This window comes from Sus scrofa, chromosome 2 (genome assembly GCF_000003025.6).
Source record: "Sus scrofa isolate TJ Tabasco breed Duroc chromosome 2, Sscrofa11.1, whole genome shotgun sequence".
Lineage (NCBI taxonomy): Eukaryota > Metazoa > Chordata > Mammalia > Artiodactyla > Suidae > Sus > Sus scrofa.
The window spans coordinates 131,168,549-131,196,205 of NC_010444.4; the positions used below are offsets into that span (position 1 = coordinate 131,168,549).

At 37.0% G+C, this 27,657-nt stretch overlaps 1 protein-coding gene across 1 annotated transcript in view; it reads right to left on the reverse strand.

Annotated features, from left to right (window-relative positions):
• FBN2 (fibrillin 2) overlaps window positions 1–27,657 on the reverse strand; it is a 219,577-nt gene that overhangs the window by 17,884 nt on the left and 174,036 nt on the right. The window contains 22 exon segments of the mRNA XM_021084720.1: window positions 429–635; window positions 2,338–2,463; window positions 3,577–3,708; window positions 4,138–4,260; window positions 5,243–5,362; window positions 6,204–6,329; window positions 6,624–6,689; window positions 7,460–7,612; window positions 8,277–8,402; window positions 11,132–11,230; window positions 11,233–11,250; window positions 11,666–11,794; window positions 13,333–13,449; window positions 15,312–15,437; window positions 15,903–16,028; window positions 16,202–16,327; window positions 17,195–17,263; window positions 21,573–21,725; window positions 22,521–22,646; window positions 24,004–24,129; window positions 24,538–24,606; window positions 25,592–25,753. Coding sequence (XP_020940379.1) covers window positions 429–635; window positions 2,338–2,463; window positions 3,577–3,708; window positions 4,138–4,260; window positions 5,243–5,362; window positions 6,204–6,329; window positions 6,624–6,689; window positions 7,460–7,612; window positions 8,277–8,402; window positions 11,132–11,230; window positions 11,233–11,250; window positions 11,666–11,794; window positions 13,333–13,449; window positions 15,312–15,437; window positions 15,903–16,028; window positions 16,202–16,327; window positions 17,195–17,263; window positions 21,573–21,725; window positions 22,521–22,646; window positions 24,004–24,129; window positions 24,538–24,606; window positions 25,592–25,753 — 2,625 coding nt within the window.

A 27,657-nucleotide genomic window follows, 5' to 3' on the forward strand; every position in this document is an offset into this window, starting at 1 on the left:
AAACTACTAATCAATTATAAGACTTGCTGAGTTCCTGTGCACACGGAAACAAATAAGTAACCTTTATTTAAAGAAAGCAAGTGTAGTTTGTGGGGGGCGGGAGGGTGCAGTCATAGCATGGACTTTGGGGCCATGTTCCATTCCTAGGTCCATCCCTTAAAAAGGATGTTATTTTGGGAAAATGACTTACTGTTAGCTAAGCTTTGTGCTTCAGTTTCTATCTGTTAAAACAGGAATAATAGATTCTACCTCTTAGATCAGATATGAAGATTAAATCTTTTACAGTCTCTGAAGTATTAGCAAACAGCATATACAAACATACATAGACATGAATATCTTAGCTATTATTATAATTGCACTTACTTCAGATTAATTTGAATTAATGTTCACTGTGTTGATGACCCACACGAATTTCTTCAACTTCTTACCTCTCCCATCAGTGGTATATCCTGGGCCATGAGGACATATCTTTTTGTACTGGGCAGTTCCAGGAAGCGGGCAGAGCTCACACTGGTGACCCCAGCCTCGCCCCCCATCGCAACAGCATTCTGACTTTGTGACAAGATTACGGCTGCTGGATGCCATCTGACACATTGTCTGCAATACCTCTGCAAAGCAGAGTCCCTGTCGATTGTCTGAAATGACAATGTCGTTAATAAGCATCAATGTCATGGACTGACACTGTGTTATCCTGATCTTCGAATTAAAAAGGACAACCAATGATTTCATTTTTAGCAATACATTTTTAAAAGCTGAATATTTGCTTATATCAACAGTCACACACTGCTTAAAACAATGATTAAAAAGTTTTCTTGGATATGTGCACATGTATGACTGGGTCACTGTTGTACAGCAGAAATTATCACAGCCTTTTAAATGAATTATACTTCAATTAAAACGTAAAAAAAGTTTTCTTGGAGATTAATTTCACAAAACAGTCTTTGACTACAACAGTTTATTCAATTTGATACTCTAAGAAATAGATTTGGATTTTTTCTTTTTTTTTCCAGCAGCTAAGTGGATAGTAATTCCTGTAGAATCCAAATAGAAGGAGAATCAAAGTAAGTTATTTCCCTTTAAATAAGCAAAGGAGTATCAGGATTTGTTTTTGAAAAGCAAATTCTAGACTGTGTTATAATCTTGGTACATATTCAATCTAATCTCTTAAATTTCACACATCTAAAAGTTCAAATGTTAGACTAAGAAGTTTTTTAAAATTATAAATAAAGGGGCTTTCACTGATGTAAGTAGGCAAAGAGATCTCTTATATGGTTTTTATGAACCATCCTAATCAAACTGTTAATAATATGAACAAAAAATGTACTTTTTTGTGTAGGTTATCTTCTCTATTCCTCGAAAGATTAATAGTAAAGGTCTAGACTGAAGGCAACAATAACAAAATATGTTTTCTTGACCAATAATTTCCCAGTGTTTGAGCAGATGACATCATTCTGAGAACAACTTGATGTAGCTGAAATATGCTGTTTTCACACCAAATCAAGTGATGAGGGCTACTTTTGTTTGCCTTAAATTTTACTACTCCATACTTATACACCTGCTCGTAATTAATTAAATGGTTTATAATGTATGCATTTTATCTTAAAATGCCTGAGACATTTTCCACAAGAAAATATTTTGCAAAGCATTTTTCTGTATCACAAGATAAAAATTAACTTTTTTTTTTTTTTTTTTTTTTTTGCTTTTTAGGGCCGCACCTGCGGCATATGGAGGTTCCCAGGCTAGGGGTCGAGTCAGAGCTACAGTAGCTGCCAGCCTACACCCCAGCCACAGCAACGTGGGATCCGAGCTGCGTCTGCGACCTACACCACAGCTCACGGCAATGCCAGATCCTTAACCCACTGAGCAAGGCCAGGGATCGAACCCACATCCTCATGGTTCCTAGTAGGATTCGTTAACCGCTGAGCCACGAAGGGAACGCCAATAAAAATGAACTTTTATTGCATTTTTGAAATATGGCATTTACTTTAATGTCGTTAATACAGCAAAGCTTACCTCACATTGAAAATATTTTCTTACAGAATTAAATCATCCTCTGATGTAAGTTTTACTAAAGTCACATTTTCCACAGAGCTTAATTAAACTTAATTTTGGAAAGACTATTTAAGATGGGTATTTACGTTACACGTAGATGTATGTACAACACACGTACAAATATGTCATTTTAATAGATATGTACCCTTAGAAAGAGGTATGGGGCTTACTCAGATTGGGGGATTTGTTTAGCAGCCAGGGGTATGTATGTAAAGCTCCTCTGTGATGATGTCTTAAAACAGATGTTTTATTTACCAAGTAAAATATGCTCATTTATCCACTTACCAAGACATTCGGTGCCTGAGGAGCTTGACTGAAATCCCTCATTACACTCGCACCTATAGCTCCCAATAGTGTTAACGCAACGCCCATTTTCACAGATTCCTGGCTTGGTCCTGCATTCATTTTCATCTTTAGAAGAACAAATAATGTAAACGATGAGGAGATTTTAAAATTATAACTTACAAGTTATCTTCTAATGGGTTACCTCTTACTAAAATACTAATATGATAGAATATTAATTTATTTTTAACTTCACCTCATCCTTCCAGATGGGTTCTTTGTTAACAAAGCGGTTCCTTTTTCCTTTTTTCTTCCCCCCTTCCTCTTTTCAGGGAAGTGGTGATGTTTGGTAGGAAATGGAAAGTTGGACTCCAAAAGGGATTAACTTGCCTCCAGACACCAGACAAGGAGGGGAGAACTTTGGGGAAGAGGATGACAATTTATGTGAGATGAGAGAGAGGCTGGGGCAGAGGGATAGTAGGTGTTAGGGAGGGGTGGAGAGTAGGGTAAAGGACAAGCCAGGGATAAAGGCCAGCTCCTAGACTGACCCTGAGTAAAGTCACAGGAGCGGTGTGGTACGTGAGGGCAGCCAATGGGAGAAGGAATTTAGGTAGTACCGCTCTTCTGCTTGATGATAAATAAATAATTAGAGCAAAATGATTTTATTAAAATTCCTATATCATTACTTATTGTGTTTATTATAAGATTTATTTGAGGTCTTTTTCAAATCAGTGTTGTCAGGAGCATCATGAGAAATCTTTTTGATTAGTTGCTCCTTTTCTTATTATGCTTTTTAATCTTCAGGTGTTTTTTGTTTGCTTTTTTAGGCCCACACCCGTGACACATGGAGGTTCCCAGGCTAGGGGTCCAATTGGAGCTGCAGCTGCTGGCCTATGCCGCAGCCACAACAATGTGGGATTGAGCCACATCTGTGACCTACACCACACTTTACGGCAACGCCAGGCCCTTAACCCACTGAGTGTGACTAGAGATCAAATCTGTGTCCTCATGGATGCTAGCCAGATTCATTTCCACTGAGCCATGATGGGGACTCCAATATTCAGTTTATTGATATTTATTTTGCATGTGCTTTCTTTTTATCAGTATTCGCCTTGAATATCTTGTTCACTTTATTTATAATCTATTTCACATCTTGCTTTGGTGCATTTCTTGTAAAAAGCACTGTAAATCTGCCTTGGCATAGGTGTATGAGATGTGTGACATTGTCCTCCAGAGCCTTACCCACACAGCCTTCTCCATCAGGCCTTCGGGTCATCCCGGGCGGGCAGATGCACATGAAGGTGCCAATCAGATTCTTACACATCATGCCTCTGGATTCGCAGTCATGGAGACCTTCAGCGCATTCATCCAGATCTATAAAATGTTTTTTAATAGGAAAAACATAATAGGAAATTCTCAGGAACAAGCTTTGTTAGTATTTTAAGTCATATTTTTGGTCTCTGGCTCTTAAAAATGTTATCTTACTGTCTGACAGTAAAGAAAGAAGAAGCCTAGTCCTTTTCAAGTGTTGGCTGTATGCTAGATTTAGAAAACTCTCAGCATTGGTCCTAAAGATAAGTACAGGAGAGGGGGCTAGCTTTGCTTTAATAAGAGGTTAAGAGTGTGACATCTAATTTTTGACAGACTATCAAGTATCTTGTTATCTAGACATGGAAATCTACCAGAAGTGCTGTCAGGTATGTTTCTGTAAAGCTCTAGAAGATAGCTGAGAATTAGAAAATCCTTTAAATATATTTCTGGCATGGCAAATAAAGTCTAATTACACCTTATCTATGGCCTTACCTTTGCACATCTTCTGGTCTTCCCTGAGGGCGTAGCCAATTGGGCAAGTGCATTCGTAGGACCCAAAGGTGTTCATGCAGCGGAAAGCACAGAGCAGTGGGTTCTGGGCACACTCATTGATATCTGATCAAGGAATAGGAACCAAGTGCTCAGCCTAGAGTTCTAATTACTTGTTTAAATAACACTAATGTATTTACTTGGCAGTCATACAGAAAGCGACAGGAGAACAGAATATCCACTTCTGTACAGAGAACTGGGTACCTAACAAACAAACTCATCCTCCAACAAGTAACAATGATAAACTCTGTAAAAAATACAAAATCAACACTTGAGGTGGTTTTCAGGGGTGAGATGAAACTCTGAAAACAAGGAACAGGTGCTCATTTTTTTTTTTTTTTCTTTCTGAAATTACACTGGGATGACATTAGCCCTGGCAGCAGTGCTACTTGGCAGCTAAATCTTCAATAGAAACTTTCTGGGCTTCTGTCCAGAGAATTGGGGAGGGGAGCCTTGGGGCAACCAAGGCTGCTGAAGAGTGAGGGGGAACCCCAGAAAGCAGAGGGCCAGAGGTGGAGAAACACCTTCTTTTGCATAAACTCATCCCGAGTTGCTGACTTATAACCATGCATGTATGGGCCAAAATCAAAGAAACTAGACACTGAGCTTTAAAGGGCATGATTAAAATCTGAACCTCTGTCTTCCATAAGCCTGACTGTCTGCTTTATGTCTATCCAAGTTAATTGCCTGCTAAGAAAAAAAAGCATCTGTATTCTTCAAAATAATATAACTGATTCTAGAAGATACAATTCACACTATTGAGTATAATCCAAAATTAAACAACATACTGGGGAACCAGGGACATGGGGCTCAATCTCAAGGGAAAGGAAAAGCAACAGATGCCCACTCTGAGAGGACCCAGATGCTGGGATCACTAGACAAGAGCTTTAAATCTTCTAATGGAACTATGCTCACAGAGGGAAAGGAAACTACATTTGTGATGAACATAATCATCAACAGGACATCAGAACAATATAAATAAAAGCTGAGACGTTAAAAACCCTTTCTATAGCAAGAAGAAATCATACTGAAGTAAAGGATCACTTGCCTTCACAATTCATCATGGGACCTGGCTCAAACCCTTCATTGCAGTTGCATTCAAAACTCCCAATAACATTGGTGCACGTTCCATTTCCGCATGGATTGCCAATTGAACACTCATCAGTATCTGGAAAGAATAAGAAAGGGCCACAAAATTTGGAGTGGGCATGTGTACGCGTATAAATGAATCTCTCTGCTGTACAAAGAAATTATCACAACATTGTAAATCAACTATACTTCACTAAAACTTTTATTGCTCTTAGAATGGATTTACAGTGAGATCCTGCTGTGTAGCACTGAGAACTATGTCTAGATATTTACTTTGCAACACGACAATGGGAGGAAAAATTATGTATACATGTATGTGTAACTTGGTCCCCATGCTGTACAGTGGAAAAAATAAATAAAGAAAATTTAAAAAAAAATGGGAAAAAAGTTGGAGATGTTTTAGTTTAAAATGAGTATGCCCATGAATATACACCCGGCTCTCATACATCTCACATCTGTGCAGGTCACACATGAACCCCCGTTGGCCTTGGCTGCCTAGCCTTTATGCAAGGCAGAGGACCCAGGGGATCAAGTGTGCAGTGCTCTGAGCCCCCGGACAGCTGTGCTTGCCCTAGAAATGCGAACCCAGAGAGGGACGTGGTCTTCTGCTGCAAGAGCAGGAGGGAAAGTCGTAAAGTAAAGTGGATCTCTTCCCCAGTTAGTGGTTTTGGCAACAGTAAATCACTAGACACATCAGAGTTTGTATATTTGGTTCCACTCAGAGGTTGGGCAACTCTCTCCATCTTCACATAAACCAGGGCTACTGGAAAATGCAGAATGGGAGAAGAAAAGAACAGTTACCAGCTACTTATCCTGGCTTGGTAAATCCCACTGCCACCCAGGGTGCCTCAGAGACATTTTGCTGAATAGGAGAAAGAAAACAGAACTTTAAAGGTGTGAAATGTGGAGTCAGCACTCACCCACACAGCGTACTCCAGTGTAATCAAGGTTGTAGCCCATTGGGCATTCACAGCGAAAAGACCCATCTGTGTTGATACACTGACCATTTGAACAAATGCCTGGGCTCTCAAGACATTCATTGACATCTGGAATACAGAGTTGCTCGTGAACTTTCTTAAGAGAAACTGTATATACTTATTAACAGAGACTTGAAATTTTAAAACATATAAACATTTCTTTTATCAGAGAAACACATAAATGTATTTCACATGCTCCAACACAGTCTTATGATATACAGCATATGATATAAAATAAATATTGCATACGTGCATTAAATGCAATATACTATATGTTATATAATAAAATCATCACAATTATAAAATAAATGTATAATAATATATGGATCTAAGACTATAAAAATAAAACATATCAAACCACACCTTCACGGGTATCATGAAGACTAGGAACAGTTCCATGGCCATAAGGACACAAATCCTGGAATGCAACTACAGAGAAAAACACAAATTCCCCATTACCAAAGAGTCTCAGCTATCAGAGAGCTTAACTGATTAACAAGAGGCATGAAATCACACTTGTTTTTCCTCTACAAAGTTGTTTTTAATAAGGGTTTTTGTTTTAAAATTTATTTCAGAAGCAACACGGAGCATACTTAGAGAAGGTCACCTGAATTTACTTGTCCAGCTCCTCCCAGAGCACAACCTACTGAGGGTTTCTGATTTTATCTGCTTGCTCATTTAATGTTAGGCAGCCAAGCAGCCCTCACTACACACAGAAGCCACCTCTGACCTAGACTCCAGGCCAGTGCCAAGCTTGCTGGGAACAACTGTACAATTCAGCTGTGCTAACAACATCTGTGAGGCTCTCGGTCTCTTTCTGCAAATGGCTACTGTGCTGACTCAGCTTCCCAGAATTTCGTATAAGATTCTGAGGGCCACAGCCTGGGACACAATACCCAGTAATGGAATTTCCAGCCCCTCCTTGGATCTCTAGCCCTGCACCTCTCAAATTTATTCAAAGCAAGCAATACTAACCTTGGGAAGAGGGAATGAAACAATGAGGTGCCTCCCTGCATTTACATGCCTTGAATACAAGAGCTGAAAGGAGTTCCTGAAACTAGGTTGCTTACTGAACCATTAAAGTTTTAAATGAGGGGATAACTTAATTCTCAAAATATTCATAAATTACATAGTCCAGCTGAGTGCTGACAGGCAGGCCAAAACTAGTGCAAGGTGGCATTTTGTGTCATTGCTCTTACCTTCATCATCTTTGGGGCACAGCTCACAAGGGTCCCCCCAGCCCTCTCCTGGCATCTTACTACAGCAGCATTTTGCCTTTGTGGTGTTGAAAGCTTTGGGTACAGAACACTTGCCATTTTCAAAGTTTGTGAAACAGAAGCTCTGGCGAGTATCTAGTCAAGAAAACAAACATCACAGACTTCCTTACCGGTCATTTAAAAAGACGGAATAATTTGTACGTAACTGTTTCTTACAGAACATTTCTCTCGGGCTGCACATGTGATGCAGATTAGATTAGCAGTTAAAACGCAAGTCTGGAAATCCTCAATTGCTGATACCAACTGCCAAGTTAAATTGACCACTGTATAAAACTGTATTTAACTATTTAAAATGTTTAAAATATTTTAATAATGTGCTTAAGAAATTTGAGAAATTATGTTCAACATTAAAATGATTTCCCTATCTCTCCCCCCCCAATTCTTACATCCCAACAACAGAAACAATCCAGGCAACTTCTAGTAAGTTATATCACACCAGAAGCATTTCCTACATCAATGCACAAAAAAAAATCTATGGCAATGACAAAATGAAAACGGTGAAACAATGCCAATTTTTCTTTTAGTGGGAAATTTTTAAAAAATGTAGAAACACAGCTAATAACTCGAAGTACCTGAAAAATTGTTCAGTGCATATACTTCTGAGACCTATGTTTTAAGCTTACAGATGATGTATTTGTCCAAGACATATATTTTCAGTGACAAATACTGCATGATGGTTCACTGTCTAGCTTTAACGTTTAAGTGCAGATTATGACAGAGAAGTCATGTCAAAACTTACCAAAGCATCTCCGTCCATTATCAGACAATACAAAACCAGGGGGACAGATGCACTGGAAGCCCCCAGGAGTATTGGTGCAGGAACCAAAAAGACAGATGTTGGGATCTTCATCGCATTCATTTATGTCTGCAGAGCAGCAGAATAACTTATTGACTTAATCAAATCAATACACTTCAATATTTGAAAATAATTTGTCTACACTATAACAGTTCACTAGCCACTGAATGTTTAATATGAAACAATGTATCACTTATATATATATATATGTTGAACTTATCTTTAAAAATAAGCTGTTACTTCTTCAAAAGTCAAAAATTGCATCCGGTTTCAACCAACTGTAAGCCCTGGATTCCCCAGTGGATTGCTAGCTTCCCAGACTTGACCCCAGGGAAGTTTGTGTCTACCTGCCTACCTGGCATGACTAGTTCAATGTCTTACAGGCACTGCAGCCTCAGCCAGTTCCCTTCTCGGATGCCCCTCCCAGCAACCCACCTTGGGGACCTGGAGTCACATTTAATGCCCCTCCATGACCTTTCAACTTTCACATGCAAAAAGCATGTGGCCTATAAATTCTACCTCCTCCTTACATTCACACTAAACATCATCTGCCACTTGGGTTACTGTAAATCTCCCACCTGGACTGCAGCATCTCCCTCTTTCCTCTTCACCCAGCCACCTGGGCGAGCTTTCTCAAACATACATCTATTTGAAAATCTGTGCCTATGGAACTAGGGGAACTCAAACATGTTTAGAGAATTTCATCATTTCCACCTCACCCCAGAATGGTTTCTTAAAATATACAAAGACTCCTTATCAGTGATGTTTGGTCTTTTTTATCAGAAGTACTTATTTAATGGGTTATTTTTAACAAAATGAATAATTATTGCACAATTTTAGGCACATCAGAATATAAGCTCTATGAGGACATGACATGTCTGTCTGTTAGGATCCCTGTCAGCTTAGTCTAGCACAGTGTCTGGCATATGCCACATCCTCCATTTGTATTTTAAGGAGTAGGTCATATCACATCCGTTCTAAAATAATCTGCAATTCTCCGTACTGCCTGTAGGGCTAAGTTCAATCTTCTGAGCCGGCTCTTCAGTGCCCCTTAGCACATTCTGTTGCCTCTTTGTGACAACCTTCTCTGCTCCATTCCCTTCTCTGATTAGTAAATTCCTATCCAGCATTTCAGACACCTCAAATGTCACCAGTCCTGAATGACAGCTTTCCCCTGACAAGCCACCCTCTCACCACTACCATCATTATTCGCAGCCTCCTGCTGTGATCACAGATGCTGAACACACCCCGTACAGTACCTGTCACACTGTATTTTTAGGATAGCTTTACAAAATGGGTCATTTACAAAATTTTATTCTATTTCGTAGTAAGTTATCTAAAGGCAAAAACTGCATTTATGTATCTTCAGCTTCTAAAAGGTGCTATGTGTTCACTGTAATGTCTGCTGAATTTTGGAATGGCTTCATGTGTATATGAGAGAGAGAGAGAGAGAGAGAGACAGAGTGTGTGTGTGTGTATACAGGCAGGTTAGGAAGCATTTCACCTACAAAAATTGGTAGAAGGGATTCTTATCTGAAGGAAATACTATTACAGTGAAGTAAATTAATTAAAAACCCATGCACAATAGTGGTGTTTATCAGCGGTTAAAGAAAATAAATACTTCTGAGTTTGTAACTGAATTGTAGATTTTTTTAGCTAAAAGAAAAGATAGCTAAGTTTTTCTGATACAAAGAGGCATGTGCATTTCTACTGCCCTCCCAATGGCTGACACATCCCTACTATACTTGTTCCATAAAGAGATGAATCATATGAATGATGAAGAACTGAGTTAAATAAAAATAAGGGAAACCAAAGAGGATCTTAAACTTTTCAAGAAAGTTTTTTTTTTTACTAAAATGCTTCTAGTATCATTATTTTTCTTTAAGTACTAAATACACCAACCTTACAATGAAGTATACAAATGAAACAAAAAAGGGAAAAGATATAAAGACAAATAAAAATTCTAGAGATACTCATTTTATGTAATTATATGGTCTGAAAAATAATTAACTTTAATAAACCGTTTCCTTCAGCTCTACGTAAGTCCCCTGAATGTGAACACTAAAGCTGCAGAGAATTTTTTCAAAAAAACCCAGATAACTCAAAGGCAAAAAATCTCTTAGCAATCATTTCACATCAGAATAACCACACTAAGATGCTGGTGCTTCTGAATTTCAACAAGACTGTTGAAAATAATTTTTATAAAAATGAAATAAAGTAACTGTAAAAAGGTCGGCCTTCATCATGTCCACCAGGCAATTCTGGGACCCACTTTTGATGTGGTTACAGTGTTCTTGTACGCTGGAAAAGTTTCAGCAGAAAAACATCTGTTATGACAAATGGATTAAAATTTTGTTTTGACGTGCAGCCTTCCCATGGAAAAAAAAAAAAGTCTCAACAGCATTGTCAAGATTTTCTGCTTCACATTTCTAGGACTCTAGACATCTTTAATAGCTGTTTTAAAATTGGTTGCCAAAGATTACAATTTTGTAGACACTCTTTAAATTCAGTAGAAAGTCTCTGCTGACATTTGGAAAAAAGATTAGAGTGCTCTGAAAATTCTTTGACTTGTATAAGATTTCTGTTAATGAAAAATCCCACATCCTTAGGTTCTTTATTCCCACCACTCCACCTTCAAATCATTTCTGAGGGTTCAATAAACCAGATGGAGGCAGCTATATGTTTAATTCTTGGGTTAGCATGCTTGCAGTGGTTTGGACTTAATACATTTCCAGAGTCTGTACCAGGTCTTATCATACTGCACAGCTCACAAGCCTCAAAATCAGTGTTAGACTTACCGATGCAATTCTCGCTTTTTACTTCATACCCTGGGGGACAGATGCATCTGAAGGATCCCTCCAAATTCTGACAGGTACCAGGGGAGCAAGAGCCGGGAGGGCGACACACTCATTAGTATCTTTAAAGAGAAACAAGAAAAAATGATTTAAAGATGAGATAATTGTTGTCAAATGGTATTAACATGAATTCACCCCAGACCCTCTGATCTGCCAGGTCACTATGGGCAAATATGCCCTGAGAGATGTTTGATATATTCAGTATTACTCATTTGGCAAGAGGCTAATTTTCCTTTGCCTACTTTTATTGAGACATGGATAGCCTCAAGCTGTGTCCCAAAAAAAACACTGCACACGAATCATTCCTAACTGTTGGCTTATACCTTTTACCCAAATTTCCCATGATGTCTTATCTTGGTCATGTAATCAGACGACCAAATGAAATGAGAACAAGCCTGTAAGTTGGGGGGGGGGTGATGACATTACTATTTTACAAAACAAAACAATAGAAAGACTGTGTATTGTTTAGATACTTACCTATACAGTTCTTGCCATCTGGAGTAAGTTCATAACCTTCATTACATAAACACTTGAAGGAGCCAATTTCATTAAAGCATCGTCCATTTCTACACACCTGACCAAAAAAGGAACTGCACTCATCTATGTCTGTAAGCAAACAACAGTTAGCTGTTCAGAGAGGAGGGCTTTTACTGTATTCTGTGTCACAATTTACAACTTAGAAACATATTCCGTAGCATAACTTTCAAAAACCCTGCATTATAATTCCTCATTAACACAGAGACAAATAGCTCATACCATAAGGATCAGGTGACTAATAAGGTTTTCTCCTGAAGGTTTAAGGTGAAGCTTTCCATTCTTTCCAACTGAAAAATAGTCCTTTTTCTAGAGGTGAGAGGATTCATGGATTTAACTGGACTGCTAGTTTGCATATAATTTTACCTGGAGATAAGCTGACTGTATTCAAAGGACAAAAAACACAGCATATCAAATACAGAAAAATTAATTATATGAAAAGCACTCTAGAATTGCTGCCCTGTTGTGCTGACAGAATACAGAATTTGGAAAAAAAGTTCTTATGTATTAGGTTTTCAGTTAAACTTAGCATTGGTTGCTTTGGAGTAATTTTTGGTTTGTCTGCAGATTAATCAGATCAGAGCTGTATCTGTATCTTTCATTCTCCTGGCTGAGAAATTATAGACAAGAAGGTAGTAGTTGCATAAAATATCCAATTAACTTTGAAATTTTTCACAGTTGCAGAATTTTGAAAAATTAAACTGAGAAGAACATATGTTGGATTAAATTAGGAGCCAGGTTTGAAAACTCCAGCTCCAGGCCCCTTTATGGATGGTTCCATAAAGGGAGAAAGCCTAAGTTATATTTGCATACTTTACAGGATTATGTGAATTAAGAGATGTTATGTTGTAAAGCTCCAGCACAGTGCCTGGCACATGGTAAACAAAAATACCATTGATGTTTGTTGTTGTATCTTTTACCACCTTCTCCACCAACTACAGGACCTATCCCTCCCCCCTGCCACCCCTGGCCTCCAATCACTATCAAGTTTTATTTTAATCACTGTCTGTTAGGAGCAAAGACTAAAATTCTGTACCATGCAGAAGAGACAGTTTTATTTCCCATTGAAAGTCTACAGTTGTTCAGGGAGATTAAGTAGATTTCTGAGGGCTGATCTGGAAACCTAGTCACCATGCACTGTTTCTGTGGGAAAAGGCATCCCCAGCTTCAAAAACTGACAGAAAATAAAGTTTCAAGACACAACATGTTTCTAAGTTGGAGACACATTCAGTGTTTGAATGTAAAACAAGAATGGATTATAGGAAATACTTATAATAACACTGAAACAACAACAGGTTCTACCTCTGATCCTGTCTAAGGGGTAAAAATAATCCCAAACCAAAAATCAGTCCCAGTATATTTACTGTCGTCTGCATGGCCTCTTCCCTTGAAGGGCCTGGTTGACTGAAAGTATTCAACACAGCGGACTGTTCTGTGATTTTTTTAAGACAATGCTATGGCTTCAGTTAATGGGAAATTTAGTCAATGACATCACATACCTTTGGGCTCCATTCACAATCTGAATAATAAAAATATTTATTTATTCTTTGGTTTTACTCTTTACTTCAGGATACTGTGTGGGAAAGGAGCAATAAAGATGGAGTACTTACCCAAGCAATCATTATTATGAGTGAGTTCAAAGCCTGGGTAGCAGAGACAGTTATAAGATCCAACGGTGTTTTTACAAGTCCCATTTCCACATGGATGCCGCTCACACTCATCAACATCTATAAAGAAACACTGGCTCAAAGGAATTGAATTTTTAACTAGAAAAATACAGCCCATTAAACATTTCCTTTTTTTTTTAAACTACAAGCTAACTTAGATTTTCTTCATTCAATACTAGGAACTCATATTTATTTAAGGAAAGTAAGTATGAGGTAGAAATAACTCTGAAGTAGAAAATTATAAGAAAAAAAAAGCCACTTAAGGACTTATAGGAACATATAACACTTGGAAAAGAAGCAGGCTAATAGCAAGCAAGCATCTGTCTCTTTTGTGGAGATGTTTTAATGAACAGGTTTGCTCGTCAACTGTAAGGAGACCAACTTTTTTAAACATGGAAACAATTTGTTCTATTGAGCATTACAAATGTTCCCCACAAAATTTTCATATCTTTGTTTGGTAAGCACAAAAAAACTAAATTTCAATTTCCTAAATTTTATGAATTAGTGGAATCTAAACTGAAGAAGTCTACTAGAGTTTACTATTATTAGCCTTCCAAAAATAAAATTCGTATTTAGAAAGATCATCGTCATACAAGAGCGGAAACTCCCTAGGCAATGAATTCCAGGCTGCTGAAACTCTTCTCCTGTGAAAAAAAAAAAGTGTGTGGGGAGGTGCTATTGTTGTTCCTTTGGAAGGAAGCTTTGTTTAATAGTGGTATTACCAAGGAATCTAGCTGACTTTCATCATAGATGAATTGTTAGGACCAAGGACAGATTTTCTCCATATGATTTCCTGAATCATAAATCTCACATACTTTTTAGCAAATCATATCCTTTCTCTCAGAAAGAACAGCCAGGAGAAGCATGTATAAGCAAGATGTCTCAGAAAGTTCATGCAAATGGAACCACATCATCCATGTGTCCTTTGTATAAGCATTTCCTAAAGAATTTTTCCTACCACCATGGGAGATGAGATGTCCAAAGAGCAGCTCTTAGGAGGCAACAGAAGAATGACGACAGTCTCCAGGCGGTCCTCGTGTATGGATGTGATATAAGGGAAACTAGCTCTGCCGTTCTGCTAAACTGAAATCTGACTTGGCTACTCACACTGGAAGTATCTTGACTACCAAAAGAGTAGATGCACAACTTTAGCTTTTTCTAAACTGAGAACAGCTAATTACAAAGAGCCAAACTTTAAAACTGACTTTCCTCCTTGAGCACAAGGCATGGAGAACTCTTTCAGGGGAGATGAGCCAGTTGCTGACATCAGATTTAAGGAGTTACGCTGAGTTCCAAGAGGTCCAGCCCATCTGCTTTTGAAATGTCATTAATCATCTGCTCAGCAAGTACTTACTGAACACTATTATGACTTAACTAACCACTACATTAGCTACTGGGGCTTTCCAGAGACCTTTGCTATCTTTGCTTCTAAAAATTGTCTTTAAGAGTTAAAATGCAAAATGATCAGATAAATCTCATGTATTCACTGATTTGGGGGGAAGAAGCCTATGTGTGTATATATGTGTGTATATATACATTCATTTCAATTCTGTCATTCTTACTACTCCCTTGCATTCCAAAAGGCTTTCCTGAGTGGGAACACAGAGGGGTAAATGGGTAGCTGATTCCGTGGTAATTTCCAGAGCTCAGGCAGGTTAAGCATGTGAAAGTCATCTGGGGAAAAAGGCTGTAAACACTGAACCCAAGAACATATTGTGGTATGTTCCACTTGCAAATTTTACATTGAATGAAACCATAAACAGTTTCATGTAGCTCTTTTTTTTCTTTCTTTTTTTTTTTTTTTTTGGTAATACTGCTTCTGACAAAGACCTGGTAATTAGCTGTGGCAAGTGACTGAACTGTAATCTCCCCTGGACGCTCAGCTCCATGTCACCCCCTGGAACTAATGTCCTCCTTCTTACCCATGCACATTGTTTGGTCCTGAGAAGCCTTAAAGCCATTGTGGCAGATGCACTGGTAACTTCCTTGTAAATCAACACAGAGGCCGTGACTGCAAACATTAGGAATTTCTAAACATTCATTGCGATCTAGCACAAAAAATAAAACACATGTTACATGTATCTGATCTTTATTAAATTCCTTCATTTTTTTTCACAGGCGTCGTTTCCATAGCTGGCTATTAATTACTACAGACAGGCTACAAATGAACCATAACAACAGCTGAATCAAAATAAGCAAGGCTTTAAAGACTCAAAGCCTCTTTTTAAAATTTTAAATCATGCAATTTCCACATGTTGATTGGTATCTCAAGGATGTTATTTTATTTTAGGTTCAATTCTAGGTAAATCCATTTTAAGAGACCTCTTCTTAACAAAAAAATCTGGTGAAATAGGTTCACTATAAGTGAACGGATTTACTTGAAAACCTTTTCAAAATTATCTTTGAAAACATTTGTTTGATTGGAAAGCAGGGACAACTTTTTAGGGCAGGAAGTAAGTGTAAAGCATGTTGTGCTCATGGCCAAAGAATGAATGAGTCATTCTCTTTCTTACCCACACAGGCTCCGTTGGGTGAAAGTTTGAAACCCGCAGCACATTCGCAGCGGTAACTCCCAGGACTGTTGATGCAGTCTGCATTTCTCTGGCAAAGGTTATCGCCATTGCTGCACTCATCAATATCTAAAAGAGCGACAATTTCGATTTTAGAATTTCGTTATGGTGTCAGCATTACACTCATTTAACTAATTTGGCGATCACTTCCTGAATGCTGCAGAAGAAACAGTAAAAATCAGAAAAGAAGACTAAGAATCAGTATAATGGTTTGGGATGAGGGCATAGATCATTCAGATTACCTTCACAGACCAGGAGCAGGTCATTGTAACTGAATCCTGTAGGGCATTCACAGCGGAAACTGCCAATCTGGTTAATGCACACACCATTTGCACAAATGCCTGGAATCTCTTTACATTCATCAATGTCTGTAATTGAACAGATTTGATCATAGATACAGGGTTCTGCTTAATTACCATAAAACCTTGAATAATGATACACATACACTGGAGTGAAAACACACACTCAGTGTCACAAAAATCAACTATGCCAGTATGAATGATTTTGTGGTTTATGAAAACATATAGATCATAAAATATTATTTCCTTTAAGCAGTGATGAAAAAAATGAAGTAGCTGATCAAATATACTAAGTGATTTTAGTGTTAATATAGCAAAAGAACTTATTAGGGAGTCAAAGCTTCCTCTTAAGTTACAAGACAGGCTCCCTTAATTGCTGTTACTTACTTGATAAAACAAGCTATGTTTTTCTTAATTTTGTATCTTTGGTTATATAAACATTGATAATGGACACTTAAAATTATATTGTTTATTTAATCGTTGAAGAAATAGAATGTGCAACAGAAAGTACACACAGAAGGAAATGATTTATATAATTATAATTATGCAAATTCATAAATAAGGTTGGTAAAAGGCATACTTTAAAAAGACACCTAAAACTTAAATATATACTTACAAAAACAGCAATTAGATGTTAAAAAGGGATTAGTTACAATCATGTAATACAATATTCATGATGAGGAAAACTCAAGTTTTAGCTCAATGTATTTGAAATCTTGAGATAGTCATATGACTATCATAACTCAATCACCAGACTGCTGATGGACTAATCCCACTGCTAACACTTGGTTAGAGTCATAAACATGTTATGTCTCTCTTAACTAAATTAGATTGAAACCAGACTATTATACTTGATGGTGCTTCATACTTTAAAAACTGGAAAAATTTTTACAAAATGCTACATGTATGTATTAAACAGAATCTAGGAAAACTCACCAACAGCTTTTCCAGTGTGAATGTCAAAGGTGAATCCAGGAATATTTCCACATATTGTTTTAAAGTCAGCTTTAAAAATATAAACAAAGCAAATGGGCTCTTAAAATGCTCAAACTCCTTCAAAATAGCATTTTACATTGTATTACTTTCACTGACAGATATATTTTATGTTGTTCACAAAACATTTTAATTTCAACTATATTTATTTGATAACAAGGCCAGCTTCTGCAAGGAATGAACTAGGCATTTTAAAAAATCATCATTACCATAGGAATTCTCTCATGGCTCAGTGGATGAAGGATCTGACGTTGTCACTGTTATGGCTCTGGTGAGAGTTGTGGTGCAAGTTCGATCCCTGGCCAAGGAACTTCTGCATGCCTCAGGTGTGGCCAAAAAGAAAAAATAAAATCATTATTATTATTATCATTGGTGTTGTTATCATCATTAACCTTTTACCACTCTGATACTAGAAGATAAATAAATTATTATGAGATTCAAAATATCTACTTTAGGTTTTTAAATTCTTTTTGTTTGTATTTTGTTTTCTTCTTATGGCCACACCTGTGGCATATGGAAGTTCCCAGGCTAGGGCCACAGCCACAACAACTGCCAGATCTGAGACTGATCTGAGGCCTGTGCCATAGCTTGCAGCAACACCAGATCTTTAATCCACTGAGCGAGGCCAGGGATCAAACCTGCATCCTCCTGGATACTAGTCAGGTTCTTAACTTGCTGACCCACAATGGGAACTCTGCCATTTAAATTCTTTTTCTTTTGATATGCAGAGCTTTAAAAATGATCCATTTTATGCAGACTGAAATACCAGGTAAGTGTACAAACTTAAAAATGGATTAGAAATGCATGAAAGCATAGTCATGCAAAATAATTTTTCAGTGGTGAAACATGTTAACAATGAATAATGAATGAGACATGAATTATGCTTTTTTTTCACAAAACATCTATTTGTTGGAATGTGAAATTTGAGACATTCCAAATTTGAGGCAAAAACAACGCATTGTAGAATAAAATAGAGACCATAAGAGTCACTCCTACACATGGTTCATCAAACTAATAGAAACTTAAGAATTAAATAGAATTAAATGAATAGAAACTTAGGAATTAAATTAAGAATTTAATTTTTAGGAAGCAGAATTCTTCTGATGCCCACTGCTACATATATGAATAAAACTCTTGAAAACTGCATCAGGTAAGCACATGCTTCATGCGATACTCCAAGTGGGGAAGGATTTTGTCTATTTCATCCATCAATATTCACCAAACTTCTAGAACATACAGAGAAGCAAAACAGATGTTCAATTTAATGGCTTCTAATTGCCTGGCAATGTGAAAATCGTAATTTGTATACATTTTCTCATTTGATCATCCTATGGATGATCTCATATGGATCCTAACTATATCCATATGAATTAGTTCCTGTTCTTATTTACCTATTATCCCTATTTAATATATGAGAAATCAGTTTCAGAAAGGATACATAATCTACGTAAGGTCAGACAATAAGTGGCAGAACTTTGATTTAAATACAGGCCAGTCTATCAAACCTAAGCCCTTTGTTTCCTCTCACATAAAAAAAGGTAATATTTAACTCCCCAAACCAGTGATTTTCAATCTCTAACTGGTGGAGTTTTTAAATTACAGGACTGTAAAAATGTTCCTATTTGTTTTTTTTTTTTTTTTTTTGGAAGGAAACTACAGAAAAATGGAGTTAAGAAAATCCATGTGCACTAAAGCAATCTTACGAAAGAAGGACAAAGCTAGAGGTATTATGGTTTCTGATTTCAAACTATACTACATAGTCATCAAAACAGTATGGAAGTGGTACAAAAACAAATACATAAATCAGCAGAACAGAATAGAGAGCCCAGACATAAACCCACACTTATATAATAAATTAATTTATGACATAAGAGCCCAGAATTTACACTGGAGAAAAGATAGTCTCTTCAATAAATGATGCTGGGAAAACTGGACAGCCACATACAAAAGACTGAAACTGGCTACTTTCTTACATCACATGCAAAAATAAACTCAGAATAGATTAAAGACTTAAGTGTAAAACTGGAAACCATAAAACTTTTAGGAGAAAACATAGGCAGTAGGCTCTTTGACATTGGTCTTAGCAATACTTTTTGAATCTGCCTTCTCAGACAAGGGCAAGAAAAGCAAAAATAAACAAATGGCTACATCAAACTAAAATGCTTTTGCATAGAGAAGGAAAGCAACAACAAAATAAAAAGGCAACCTACTGAATGGGAGAAGACATCTGTAAATGATATATCCAATAGGAGGTTAATACCCCAAATATATAAAGAACACACAGAACTCAATATAAAAAATATAAACACCCCAATTAAAACATGGGTAGAGGACCTAAACAGACATTTTTCCAAAGAAGATATACAGATGGCTGATAGTCACATGAAGATGCTCAGTGTCAGCGGTCATCAGGGAAATGTAAATTAAAACCACAATGAGTTATCACACTCACACCTGTAAGAATGGCTATTCTCAAAAAGACTACAAAAAACAAATGTTGGTGAGGATGTGGATAAAAGGGAACCCCCTGTGCACTGATGGTGGAAATATACGTTGGAGTAGGCACTATGGAAAGCAGTATGAATATTCCTCAAAAAATTAACAATAAAACTGCCATACAATTCAGCAATACCACTTAAGACTATTTATCTTAAGAAACCAAAACACTAATTAAAAAAGACACTCTAATTCCTATGTTCACTGAAGCATTCCTTATAAAACAGCCCAAGATATGGAAGCAGTCTAAGTGTCCATTGATAGATGAATGGATAAACAAGATGTGGTACATTGTATGTATATATACAGATACATAAATACGCACAATGGAATATTACTCAGCTGGCAAAAAGAATGAAATTTTGCCATTCTCAACAACATGGATGAATCTAGAGGGCATTTTGCTAAGTGAAATAAGTGACACAGAGAAAGACAAATGATGTATGATTTAACTTGTATGTGGAGTCTAAAAAAGAAAAACAAAGGAAAAGAAAAAAAACAGAAACAGAATCATGGTTACAAAGAATAAATTGGTGTGGCCAGGGAGGAGGCGAGTCACGGGTTGGGCAAAATAGATGTAGGGGATTAAGAGGTACAAATTTCTAGCTATCAAATAAATAAATCAGAGGAAAGTAATGCACAGCATAAGGAATACAGTTGATAATATTGTAATATAATAACTATAATAATATAATAATAACATTATTTATAATGTTATAATAACATAATAATAATAACATTTGTTTGGAGTCAGATGGCTATTATACTTTTTATGGAAATCAATTTGTAATGTATATAACTGTCAAATCACTGTTGTAATACTGAAAACAGTATAATGTTTCAATTACAAAGATGAAAAAAAGAGAAAACCCATTGCGCACTGAATTCAAGCCACTGAGAAAGATCCCACATGTCACTTTTCACATCTCTCCTTAATTTCATTTCATCACCACATTAAAAGAAATATTTTAACACATATTTAAATATTTTAAATACATACACCATACAAATACAAATGAAATATTGTATTTGTATCAAACACACAATCAGTGTTTCTTATTTGTCCTATTGGTTCAACTCTTAGTAACTACAACTATTAAGAGTAACCAATTACCAGGTCATAAAAAAACCTGAGTGGAAAGCAATTTTAAAAAGATTTATTTTTTGCTCTTGTCTCTACTACCTTTCGGTCTTTCTTTCAAAAGAATTTGTGCTTTGAGAAAAATCTTATCAGGTAAAGACCATTTCTACACTGCTTAAAAATTTCCAGTAAGTTCAAGGGAAAGGCTGCATAAGGAAAACTTTGATACTAAGTTGCCTTTATGTAAAGTTTGCTCATCAAATCCACTTTCCGTATATTTTCCAAGACTAAACTAAAAGATACTGAACTTGATGGACTTTATTTTTATGTTTTTGAACTTGATGGACTTAAAATCACCACAAATTTTAAGATCAAAATAGGATACCTTCTAAATATAGCACAAGGACACATTGTAGTTGCTCAATAAATACTTGTTTCATGAAGAAAAGAATAATTAAGCAGCATGGTTTAAGATAATGAGTTTAAATGAGTGGAATAAATTTTAACTCTTTGGCAATGGGGCTTATTTTTAGGATCTGGATTTCTACTCCACAGATATTTCAGAAGTTAGAGTTTGAATCCCTCCCCAAGAGGGCTGCTTAAGAAATTGAGCCATATGAGCTTTTGGGTGTTTACAGAACTGAGTCTGTCTGATTTTAGTACTCATTTGCTCTTACTCTCTTGTCACATAAATGCTTGTGTCACTGACTCAGCCTTCAGTAGAAGCAGGGGCTGAACGCTTACCTGTTCCTGGTGTTGGGCATGGTTCACAGGGCTTGTTCCAGGCTTTGCCAACATTATATGTGCAGCAGCACATCCTCTTTGTCACATTAAAAGGCAACTCATTCTCACAAGTGGTTCCATTATAGCTTCGGTAGCAGAAGCTTTTTCTCATGTCTACATATAGAAAAATAAATATACCAACTAATCGTATCAGCAAGGAGCTAGTAACAAAACTCATTCACCTGGAGACACAAGATTTTCTCAATTAACTGAAAAATTTCATTGTCATTTGTAGGTATTTTATTTATTTCATTTAAAATTTCTTTTTAAAATTATAGTTGATTTACAATGTCCTGTCAATTCCCACTGTACAGCAAAGTGATGCAGTCATACATTTATATACATTCTTTTTTTACATTATCCTCCATCATGATCCATCACAAGCGACTGACACAGTTCCCTGTGCTCTACATCAGGATCTCATTGCTTATCTACTTGAAGGTATTTTAAAGTAATTCTTTAACATGAAACACAAGTCATTTTTAGATAAGCATCCTTCCTGTTTTTAAAGACGGGGTTTCACTTATAATTTTCTTGGGGAACAAGGTTAATCGATATTTCTCTATTCAAGAGAACTTATTGAATTTAAAAAGTATAACCTATTAAATTTTAAATGTTCTCTCATTTGTAAAATTATGTTCACTTTACACGAATGGAAAATAAAATTATTTAAGAATACATGATTATAAATTTGATGAAATTTTCCAACTGAGACTCATGTTTTATAACATGCCAAAATCTGTAGCCAAAGTTCAAAAATATGATGCAGGCTCAGATGTTTATAAGACTTTGAAACACTTCACTCTTCATAAAGATTTAACTTCCAAACTTTCTGAATAAAAATTTTGAGACATAAGTATCTGAGGGATAACTGTTGGCCAGGAAGCCAACTGTGACCTAATTACCTACCCATGCAGTTGTGGCCTCCATTGACCTGCATGTATTCAGGTGGGCAAATGCAGGTGTAATTTCCCAGAGTGTTGTAGCAGGTCCCAGGTCCACACACACCAGGATGTGCAAAACACTCATCAATATCTAGAGTATGCAAGAATACCCATTAATTAGTATTTTTCCCATGAATTTACACAATTTTTATAAAATTTCTTTCCTCATTTATATAAAATTTAGAATTTAAAGCAATTACATAGAAAAATACCCCAAAATATTCACTTAGATGACATAATATGCCTTTTTTCTAAAAAATAAAAATCTAACATTCAAAAATGAAAATGACCAAAAGAAATTATTCCAAAGTGGCAAAAAAAAACTTAAATGGCACCTATATTTTTTAATTGAAATTTCATATTCTTCGACAAGTTGCTTTAAAGCAACTTTTATGTCATTTAAACCAAATTTTAGTGCTAATTTTAAGCTGCATGAAGTCAAAGCCTTTTTCTTTACAGCTCCATTCAAATTAGCAACCGTTCAGAGATTCTAGAAGTAGCACAGCTGCTGGTTATTCTCCTTATTAAATCACATTTCTTCCAGATGCATTTATCTAACATGTTCCAAAAGAAATATTATAATGGAAACAATTACGGTACATGTTTAATGTTCATTTTTAGAAGCATTTATTCATTCATTTCCATAAATAAATACTGAGATTCTACTGTAAGCTAGAACTTAGAGCTATTAAGATGAATTAGATGTGGACGCTGCCTCAAGAAGCTCCCGGTCTAGTGGGGAGATGGGCCCTTAAAAGGATGACTACATTGCCATATGGGAGTGGGGGCTGGAAGCAAGAAAGGCATCTGCATAACCTTTGGGATTGCTTCATACTATATGGCCCAACATTTAAAAGTTACTAAAAATGTTAACCTAACAGTCACATTCAAACTTACCTATTTTCTGTATATAAAATATCATCAGTATTTGAACTAAAAACTTTTTGGAGGAGTTGCCATTGTGGCACAGCAGTAATGACCCAACTAGTATCCACGAAGATACGGGTTCAGTCCCTGGCCTGGCTCATTGTGTTAAGGATCCAGTGTTTCCGTGAGCCACAGTGTAGGTCACAGACAAGGCTTGGATTCCACGTTGCTATGACTGTGGCATAGGCCGGTAGCTGCAGCACTGATTCAACCCCTAGCCTGGGAACTTCTATATGCCACAGGTCCAGCCACAAAAAGCAAAAAAATAAAATAATAAAATAAAAAATAAATAAAATAACTTTTTGGGTACTGAATGTCTTCATACTACTCTGGCTCTCCCCATTAATCTCTAAATTATTTTTTGTCATGCAATTGGGAGTGTTGATATGAAAAGAAAAAAGCTGTGAACAAGTTTTAACAGATCCTTTGACAAAATCTGAAGATGGATCCTTTTCTCCAGGCGTGACCAGTAATTTTGTTTTAAATAGCACTAATAGTTTTCAGGTATTAATTTATCTCACCTTCACAGATGCGGGTTTCCTCGCTGAGGTAGTAGCCTTGGGGGCACTCACACTGGAAGCTACCAAAAGTATTGATACAGTTTCCACCCTGGCAGAGACCTGGTAACTCCTGGCATTCATCAATATCTGCAGAAGGAGAGACAGCTCAGATACCACCACAGAGCTTTCAAAGGTGTGAGCCTGAAGACTTCTATGCATCCACGTGAATGCACACTTCCATGGTAGGGGTTTATTCTGACCATGGATTTTCTTGGCTTTGTCATGGAACTTTGCCACAACCTGAGTAATTAAGGCAAATTGGGGCTGATTAAGGTTGGGCATTTGGACAGAGTTTCTCTGCAGAACAATCACACATCAGATTACTGCAATGGATCAAATCTTTCTCATTTACAAATGGTTAGTCAGCATCCTGGTATTTGTTCATCTGTTCTTTTGCAAAACCCTCTCTGCTCCACACCAACCTTCCCGCCAGCTTTTCTTTAAAGTAAACTCTTTACCTTGTTTAAACCCAGTGACAATTAGAGGAATGCTCACCTTCTAAGATGATTGTTATGGGGTTAGGTCTGAAGCCTTCACCTCCAGGACACAATGTGTAATATTCAGCTACAAAACAAAGGAAAAGAAGAAATGTGATACCTGTGTCCACAAGGCTGAGACAATGAAAAAGCATTTAGCAACTGCCAGGCTGAAAATACACATCCTAAGCGGTGTATCCACATTTTCTTTAGTGCCCTTTCAAATATCTTTAGAAGTACATTACATTTTTCTTGGAATAAGATCATTACTTCATAAATTATATAGTAAGTAGAATAATGACAACACCCATCTGTTTTTCATTAAAGAAAAAACTTAGGAGTTCCCGTTGTGGCACAGTGGTTAACAAATCCCACTAGGAACCATGAGGCTGTGGGTTCGATCCCTGCCCTTGCTCAGTGGGTTAATGATCTGGCGTTGCCGTCAGCTGTGGTGTAGGTTGCAGACACGGCTCAGATCCTGCATTGCTGGGGCTCTGGTGTAGGCTGGCGGCTACAGCTCGATTGACCCCTAGCCTGGGACCTCCATATGCCGCAGGAGCGGCCCGAGAAATGGCAAAAAGACAAAAAAAAAAAAAAAACCTTATTTTCAGACAATTTATATCACAACTATTTTGGCTAGTAAATAAGAACTCAAAGACTCAACAATTCAAAAGTTTCATCTATGTCTTTACCAGAACATCCGTTTCAATTTAAGACATGATATGACTGACTTGAGGAATTCACACATCTATGAACCTGAACTAAAACAACTTCAGACAAGAACCAGGAAAGGCCTTTATCTGTGATACCAGGAAAAATTGATACTATCACTCATCTATATTGGATTGTGGTTAAAAATTGCCTTTTCTTTTTCTCATACCAAGAAAAACAACAGAAGAGAGGAATTCAAGTTCCTTTTATATGAAACACTCTTGGCTGGTTTCAGCACAGTCACTGGCAGGAGCACAGAGTTTTGGCCCTCACTATCTCCCAGTTCCCAGCACCAGAAGAAAGGCAGCTAGTCCTCAGCTACCACAGTGCGTTTCCTTCCTCCCCTTCAGTTCCATACTTACTGCTATTGACAGGGGGGCAGGTCTCGCAGGGGTTCCCCCAGGCCTTCCCTAGGGAGCAGCAGCAGGAGGAGCGGCTGACGCCCACCCCAATCTCGGTATTGCAGGACAGACTTCCATCTCCCCGAGGACCAAACTTCAGGTAGCAGTTGCCCACGCGGTTGTCTGCAGGGCAACACAGGAGCTTGAAATCACCCTTTTCAAAGGAAGGTCCCTCAAATGATAAAATTCAAATCCTGTACATTCACCCTCAACACAAAATAATCTCTTGCTTTAAACCCTTTCAAGATTCAGTTGTTGGAATTAAGTAAATTATGACACTTTGCAGTTTTCAAGAAATCCATAAAGATCACAGACTAAACAAGATACTAAGCAATGACTCATCTGGGACATTCTGGACCTTTAATTGCATGAATGCAAAAAGTACTTCTTATAATCAGTCTATTTACTGAGTTTCTCAGTAATGGAAATAAGAGTCCAGGATAAGTTAATTTAAGGCAATGTATTCTATGACAGATATACTGATAACCCTGTCTCCTTCCCATCATCTCCATTCTTCCATGATTTAGTTTTACCTTGCACACTGAGCTTTGTAAGTCTGGGGAAAGCCAGTCTGTAACAGCTTTAGAGAGGATATTTAAGCCATCAAAAAATCTCAGACTTTTCTTGTCTCTATCTACAATTGCCATCTAGATCACCTCCTTCATTCCGTGACTTTTAAATACTATCAAATCTATGGTTCCATCTTTTACCTCTCCCCTGAACTCTAGACCTTCTGCTAACTAGTATGTAATTTATCCTCTTAAAATATCTACTAAGAGGTTTTTTTTTTTAAGTTAATATGTCTAAAATCAAACTCTTGAAACCTTTTCCTCTGCACATAAAACCTGCCCCAGTCTCCTCCCAGGTTTCTGCATTTTCAACAAATAGAAACTCTAATTTTTTTTTAGTTGTTCAGGTCCTAAACCTTGGAGTCAAACCTTGACTCCTTACTACCATCCTTTATGCAGTCCAGTAATAAAGTCAACTCTACCTTCAAAATATGTCTCTAATCTGATGACTCACCCCTGCTTCCAACATCACTACAACCTGAGTTCAAGCACCATCATTCCTCATCTGGACTACTGCACTGGTTTCCTAACTCATCTCTTGACTTCAATCCTTGACCCAACTACAGTCTATTTTTCTGACCACAGCCAGAGTCATCCTTAAGAAGCATTACCTTAGGTCAGGCCACTTCCAATGGCTTCCATCCCAATCAGAGTAAAATCTAAAGTACTTACTATAATCTACAAGTAGTTTTCATCCACAGCTGCATATTAAAATCACTTGGGTAGCTTACTATTATTTTACCTTTTTTCTTATTCTTGTGTCTTTGCTGCTATATCTTAAGTGCAGATAGGAATTAGTTCTGCTCTTATTAGGCTTGTATTCATTCATCCTTCCTCTTTCCCTCCCATTCTCTCTTGTCCTTATTTTTCATTCTCATTCCTCACCACCCAACCATATGAATGTGTTTAATATTACTCTTTTTGGTCTGTGTTCCTAAAAGATTCATATTTTTGTTTTTATGTGCACATTTTAAATTTCCATCAATGGTATTCTGTCATATATCTGGTTCTGTTCTTATAACAGTCTGCTAACTCCATAGCGTCCAACTGTCCATCTTTTTAAATCTATCCACTCTTCAAGAAAAGTTTCTGAATTCTTGGCACCACCAATAATGAGGCACTGAACACCTTTACTCAGTATCTCTGTATGGGCCTGTGAGTTACTTTTGTTGATATCTAGAGCCAAGAGAGGAACTGAGGGTTCAGAGTTTATATACTCTTAGCCTTTAGTACCAGGAAGACATTCGCTGTTACCTGCCATCTGCATTTGATGAACCTTCTGAAATTTGTACATTTGTAAGTCACTTTGAAAGTAATTTCCAGAAGAAAAAGGCATAAACTACCTATTAGAAATTTTAGTAAGAACTTAATCATAGCTAACTCAAATTTTATTCTGTATTTTCTTGGATTTGAGGATACATATATCTGACATGGTCCTATAAATGTCATTAACTGCTT